The 7500-nt window shown below is 46.6% G+C and overlaps 1 protein-coding gene across 1 annotated transcript in view; it reads left to right on the top strand.

Annotated features, from left to right (window-relative positions):
• The first annotated feature begins 3752 nt into the window (after positions 1-3752).
• LOC308158785 (cell division control protein 42 homolog) overlaps positions 3753-7500 on the top strand; it is an 8365-nt gene continuing 4617 nt past the window's right edge. Inside the window, exons 1-2 of the mRNA XM_080532486.1 lie at positions 3753-3789; positions 6515-6619. Coding sequence (XP_080388612.1) covers positions 6515-6619 — 105 coding nt within the window. The 5' untranslated portion in view covers positions 3753-3789. The remainder of the gene's footprint in view (positions 3790-6514; positions 6620-7500) is intronic.

Genomic DNA, 7500 nt, shown 5'->3' with positions numbered 1-7500 from the left:
AGCAAAATACTGCTCAATATCCGCTATTATTGGTAGCCGCTCAATATGGAGAAGGCGGTGCTTCCTGTACCCATGAGCGGGATACTGTCTGTCTTATTGTATTGATACTGTATCTGTCAACCCACTGGTATCACCTGGTGCGAATAACATCCTGTGTGTGGCAGAACTGGTTGTTGGCTCAGCATTACTGTAACAGATTGTTTCTATGATATCAAAATGCACTGTTAGTATTTATGTCCTTTAGAATTGTTCTTTGTATGTGGACATAAATAAAGCATCTAAAATGTATGTGTGTGAGTGTGTGTGTGTGTGTGTGTGTGTGTGTGTGTGTGTGTGTGTTTGTCAGAGACGTGTGTGTGTGTGTGTGTGTGTGTGTGTGTGTGTGTGTGAGTGTGAGTGTCACACACACACCCCCCACACACACACACACACCCAAGGTCTCATATCTACAGCCAACAAACGCTCTGGTGGTGATTACATCCCCCCCCCCCCGCCCAACCAGGGCCTCACCCTCCTCACCCTCCTCTCTGTTCACCATCAACCACCAGCTGTAATGTCCTTTTATTTAAGCAACATCACAGGAGAGGGAATGTGTTATACTGAATATCAGCAGGGCTGTGATTGGGTCGTAGGTACGAGGCCGCAGGCCGAGTAGGAAGACGATCACAGCCGTGCTGATATTCAGTATAACAGCACGACCTCCAGTGTGATATTGCTTTTATACAACAGTTCTACAGTGCAATTTATTAGTTAACAGTAATAAGCGACAACAGTTTGTTTATTTAATCATTTAATCATAAAAATAATAATTGTTCCGCAACTGAACTTCAAATGGACTGTTGCCTAGTAACCTGAACACAAATATGTAGTCTAAAGCCCAATGCACACGGCGTATGATTATCATAATCGATTCACTTACTTAGACAAATGTACGTATTGTAAGTCGCTTTGGATAATAAGTGTCTCCTTCTAAATGATTTAGATGTTGTTGGTTATATATGATTATGTTAAGAACATAAATCACCAAACTTGTTCTCAGGGTTGGTTGACAAGCACATTGTGGATTGGGGGAGAACCCAAATAGAGGTAGTGGGCCTCTAATGGAAACAGTCAAAACATGTCGTTGCAAAACAATGTCATTAGCAAATACTTTGTCGTCAGGCGCCCTAGGCTGTGCAGTCATGGCCAAAAATCCAGTATCTTGAAATATTAGAATATTACATAAGACCAGTAAAAAAAAAAAAAAAGGATTTATAATACAGAAATGTCGACCTTCTGAAAAGTACGTTCATTTATGCACTCAATTCTTGGCCGGGGCTCCTTTTGCACAAATTACTGCATCGATGTGGCGTGGCATGGAGGCAATCAGCCTGTGGCACTGCTGAGGTGAAAGGGGAGCACTGGATTTTAGATTTTCATGAGCTGTAGTGTAAGCCTTAATCATCAACATTAAAACCAAAAAAAGGCTATTTATATTTCACTTTGTGTATTGAATCTAGAATATATTAAAGTTTCACTTTTTGAATTAGTAAAGCTTTTGAAAAAAGTTAAGTAATTAACTTTTTCACGATATTCTAATTATTTGAGATGCACCTGTACACTCACCTGACACTTCATTAGGAACACCTGTACACCTTTTCATTAATTGTCTCATCAACCTGCTGCTGAACAAGTCAAAGACCCAGGAATTCATCGTAGACTTCAGGAGGAAAAAGTCCGAGATCCAGCCCCTGCTCATCGACGGAGAGAGCGTGGAGAGAGTCTCAACCCTCCGATTCCTGGGACACAACATGCGGGATGACCTGGCCTGGAAGGACAACACTAAAGGCACCATCAAGAGGGCACAACAGCGGCTATACACCCTGAGATGCCTCAGGAAACAACACAACAAGCAGGAGATACTGGTGGCCTTCTACCACGGTGCAGTGGAGAGCATCCTCACCTTCGGCATCTCCAACTGGTTCCACAGCTGCACAACAGCGGAGAGAAACGAGCTACAGAGAGTCGTGAGAACATCACAGAAGATCACCGGCGCCCCCCTCCCCTCTCTGGAGGAGCTGTACAACACACGCTGTCTCAGGAGGGCCTCCAAGATCTCCAAGGACCCGACCCACCCTGGGCACGTACACTTTGTCAAGCTGCCCTCGAACAGGAGGTACAGGACCCCGGCCGCTAAGACAAACAGACTGAAGGACTGCTTCTACCACAGGGCCGTCAAGGCCCTGAACACAGAAAAGGCCTAAGTTCTGGGCCCAGGACAGTCCGGACGGATTGTATGGCACAAACATGTACATTTTCAAGCCTGCAAACTGTGACACTTTAAAATAATGTGAAAAAATACTTTTTGTGCAATATGACAACCCTAGTTGACTATCTGTGCAGTATAGTACAGTGGATTGTGTACATAGCCTTTATTGATGTAAACCAGCTCCTTACCTTCTTGTGATTTTATTCATCTATGCTTTTTCTAAAATGTGTTTTCTTTTTCCTTTCCTAACACCAGGGGAGCCACCCCTCCTAAATTTCGTTGTTTGGTACCTGTACTGTAGCAATGACAAATAAAGTCCATTCCATTCCATTCCATTCCATTCCATCAAGTGGTGTAATGGTGTGTGGAGAATGTTTTCTTGGCACACTTTGAGCTTGTTAGTACCAATCAATCATCGCTTGAATGCCACAGCCTATTTGAGTATTGACTGCTGACTATCTGCATCCGTTCAATCCCTACAATCTCCAACTGGGGGGACAATCTCCAACTGTGGGGAGCATGTGTGTGTGGGGTAGTGGTGGTCTAGTGGAAGGTTGCGAGTTCAAATCCCGCCTGAAACCACACCACTACTAGTGTGCCCTTGAGTAAGGCACTCAGCCCTCAGTTACTCCAGGGGGAATGTCCCTGTAATTCGTAATTGTAAATCGCTTTGGATTAAAAGCGTCTTGCTAAATGGCAAAATTATTATGCTGCGTTCTGGCCAGCAGAGGGCGGTGCAGGGCTGTGCTGGGGGTGTAGAGGGTGACTTGATTGGCATCGACCCTCTACATTCCACCACAGCCCTGCAGCGCCCTCTGCTGGCCAAAGCGCAGCATGACAAGCCCCACAGACAAAAGGTTGAATCTAATCTAATAAAGTCCACACTGGTAGGTTTGTCCTATCATGATTATGTCAGACAGTGACATTAACTCATCTCCGATATTATATATTATAGTATAGTACAGGGGTATTCAAATACAATTCAACATATTGGGCTCTTAGATTGTGTATTTTCCGTGTCCTCAGTTCAGATTTGAGTGGGTATGTATGTTTGCTCAAAAGATGTGGTTTTTTTCTCTTAGTGGCACTTCACATTGCTCGCTGCTTTTAATAAGTGAATGCTGTTCACCAATTATTCCTTTGTTGATTGATTGTGTTATGTTTGATTGTCTGTCTGTTTCATGTGGTCCCCAGGAAGAAGAATAGACTTCACTATGGTGATGACTAATGGAGACCCTTTTAAATATTGTATTTATTTATTTATTCGTTTATTTAAAAGGGACAATGGACAGTCATTGACTCTCCCTGCATTAGCTGGGTAGCTAAATTACACCAACAGTCCCTGGGCAAGTAAATAAAGTAAATAAACAAATAAATCAACAAAAATAAACGTTGTTATAAAAGTATGTAAGAAGACATAGGGTTTGACTGTCCTGGGGGGGGCGGGGTCTAACCGCGCCACGCCCCTCCTCTCGCGCTGACTTTTCTCAAGCGAACCCGGAAGTGAGCGCGCCTGTAAGCAGAGACTGTCCCAGACCAAGGTAAGCTGCTAGCTGTGTTAGCTTAGCATCATTCTCAGCCTTTTAGGATCTGTATAGTTAGTTAGTGTCGTAAAAATATACGAGTAACATTTGACCATTTAGTTCGACACCTACTAACTATTTACGTTTGGAAAACGACACGTAGGTAGTTAGTATGTCGGTCCTTCTGAAAAGCTTCACAAGTTTGACTAAAACAACAAACTGTCAACACACCCAGCTAGCTAACTGAGCTAGCCAACGTCAGCTGAGTCAGAACCAGAGAGAGAGAGAGGCTTAATGTTATGAATATGTATTTATATTAATATCAATACGTTATGAATAAGACCCTGGAGTACTGATTCCTAGATGATTTGGGCTTCGTCATCAGGTTTCCAAGGTGATATTCACTGTAAAAGCTGTTGTTTTTTTAGGCGGAGACTGAATTTGAGATATTTTATAATGTTCTAGCTCTATTTGCTCTGACACAGTAACACTTCTACAGCAACCCCACAGGTGTTATCTTTCATTTGATAACAACAATATCATTATGAAGGCCCTTGTGATTGTGGGGATATTCTATATTCACTGTGGGCATGTCATTTCGAGCAGAAAACCAGAAAAATGAGGTGGATAAGATGAGGTTAACAGACCTTGTCATTCTCTGTCTTTCTAGCTGCTTTATGTGTTAGTTGACATTGACCTGAGCTGAGAGATTCACCTCAACATCCCAGGACATCTCTGATTGAGGCTAGTTGGTCAAAGTTAAGGTCTAACTAACTAAACTGTTTAACCAAGTTGTCAAAACTCAAACTGACTTAGTTTAGACCCTTCATCCGATGTATTTATTTATTTAACTAACTAGCTACTAACTATCATCTCTGTTTGGAAAGCTGTTTAGTTAGATGTTATGATGTGAGGAGGGTGTAACTTTGTAAACTGGCATTGTGCCAGCCAGCCCCCATCAACATCATCACCACTTCCTGGGCACATTGTTGTTATGCAATGGGGAATGTATATATGCCGCTTAATATGCGGAAGTTAAACTGTCAGTAAGTAAGTAAACAGCCACTGTCAAGCTGCCTGTTGTACATCTTGTTCTGGTTTGGCTCCATAGAAATAGACTGAATAGAACAGACACAGACAGTCACGCCCTCAGACCATCATGGCATCAATTTGGCTGATCCACCAAAAAACATGGCCGCCATGGAATCCTAAATACATAATTGTCATGCCAACCACTCTCATCAGCCACTTCTCACATTATTGGCTGCGTTCGTAAATTCGCTCCGAGAGCGCCGGAGCGCACGCTCACTGTTCACGGGTTCATAACATCATAAAGGGGGTGACTGACCACCAAGTAATTTGATTGGACCAAGAGAGGTACTTCCACGATCGCTGCTGCCAATCAGATTTCCAGAGCGGCGAATTTACGAACGCAGCCAGCCAGCCAGCCCATTTCTGTTTCCACAGTAGCGTCAGCCAACCAGAGAACAGCGTTCTATCTAGTCCTGTGTCTGGCCTGGCCACAGGACAGACAGCATTTGGGTACTAGCATTGTTGTCGTCGTCTTTGGCACCGCCATCTTGTCCCTGCCCTTGCTTGTCAGCCTGTTTCTAACAATGGCGCCTTCACACACAACCAACCAGTCAGTCAGTCACGGTCACGCAAGAAATCAGCGTCTCTCTCTCTCTGACTGTCTGTCTATTGTGGCTGTGTCGTCGCAGGTATGCGCGTTGCCACGGCAACGGCTTACAACGAGTCACAGGGCCGCCGCTCCTGGGCTGTAAACACTGCATGACACAGACACCCCTGTGTGGACTGACTGACAGCCCATTGTGTGTGTGTGTGTGTGTGTGTGTGTGTGTGTGTGTGTGTGTGTGTTGCTCCTCTTCAGCTATCAAGATGTGTGTGTGTGTGTGTGTGGCGTTCTTTCTTGCTTGGTGTTCACACACACACACAGAGACCACTGGGCCCCCGTGGCTCCCGTGGCTGAGGGTTAAACGGCAGTCTGCTGGTCTTTTACTCTTTCATGACCACTCACTCTGTTGCTCTAACCAGCTCAGTGTTCTTGGTGGTTAGAGAGTGTCCGCCCCTGAGATCGGGAGGTTGTGAGTTCGATCCCCCGGCCCCCGAGTCACACCAAAGACTATAAAGAATGGTCCCCGATGCCTCACTCAAGGTCCTACCCTCCTCACCTCCTCACCTGAGACCAAGGTCCTCCCCTCCTCCTCACCTCCTCACCTGAGACCAAGGTCCTCCCCTCCTCACCTGGGACAGGGAGCCCAAGGTGTCTTAGATAAGTGTCCTTGGGCAAGACACTGAACCCCAAATTGCTCCCAGTAAGCAGGCCGGCGCCTTCCATGGTAGCTTGGCCACCATTGGTGTGTGAATGGGTGAATGAGAGGCCGTTGTAAAGCGCTTTGGATAAAGGCGCTATATAAGTGCAGTCCATTTACCATTTACCACTCTTCTTCTCCTCCTCCTCCTCCTCCTCCTTCTCCTCCTCCTCTTCCTCCTCACCCTCCTCCTCCCCCTCCTCCTCCCCCTCCTTCTCCTCCTCCCACTCCTCCTCCCCCTCCTCCTCCCCCTCCCCCTCCTCCTCCACCTCCCCCTCCTCCCCCTCCCCCTCCTTCTCCTCCTCCCACTCCCCCTCCCACTCCTCCTCCTCCTCCTCCACCTCCCCCTCCTCCTCCTCCCCCTCCTCCTCCTCTCCTCCTCCCCCTCCTCCTCCTCCTCCTCTCCTCAGATGCAGACCATCAAGTGTGTGGTGGTGGGTGATGGTGCGGTGGGGAAGACCTGCCTGCTGATCTCCTACACCACCAACAAGTTCCCCTCCGAGTACGTCCCCACGGTGAGGCATTCTGGGAAGGCGCTGGGAGTTGGGAGTGTGTGTGTGTGTGTGTGCATGTATTGTGTGTGTAAAGTAAGTAAAGTAAAGTAACGTTTATTTATATAGCACAACATTTACAATGACAACAGCCGCCCAAAGTGCTTAACTGATAAAAGATAAAGAGGAAAACAAGATAAAAGAGATAAAAATCACTAAAAGCAAAGTGCAGTACAAATAAAAGTGCAAAGAGTGCCGTGTCGGGAAGGCAGGCTCACCTCAGGTCAAAGGTCAGGCAGGCTCACCTCAGGTCAAAGGTCGGGGAGAAGAGATGTGTTTTGACTAAAAACTAATTGTGTGTTTATAGAATGGCTTTAATACAGGATGTTATTTTGATGTGAAAGTTTTTATTTTAAAGTGGGATTAGTTGCTGTTCTCTGTCAGACCACCCGGCCCTTTCACTCTCTCTCCCTCCCCCCCCCTCTCTCTCTCTCTCTCTCTCCCCCTCCCCCCCTCTCTCTCTCTCTCTCTCCCCCTCCCCCCCCCTCTCTCTCTCTCTCCCTCTCTCTCGCTCTCTCTCTCTCTCTCTCCCCCTCTCGCCCCCCCTCTCTCTCTCCCTCCCCCTCTCTCTCTCCCCCCCCCTCTCTCTCTCTCTCCCTCTCTCTCGCTCTCTCTCTCTCTCCCTCCCTCTCTCCCCCTCCCTCCCCCCCTCCCCCTCGCTAGCTATAGTCAGCAGTGCAGTGCACCCGCAGGGGGTGTGGCCTGCTCATGTCAGCCCATACACCCCCCACCCCCCCGTCTCCATGACTACCCTCTGTCACTCTTTATATAAAGAGTCCCCTTCTAATTAAGCTTAAGCATCAATTAAATGTTAAGTGTAGAAATGGGTTGGACTGTCATTAACA

The sequence above is a fragment of the Nansenia antarctica genome, assembly GCF_963989245.1.
Source record: "Nansenia antarctica genome assembly, chromosome: 5".
Lineage (NCBI taxonomy): Eukaryota > Metazoa > Chordata > Actinopteri > Argentiniformes > Microstomatidae > Nansenia > Nansenia antarctica.
Note: the sequence above shows the minus strand (reverse complement) of the source record. Positions and strands in the feature narration are given on the sequence as shown.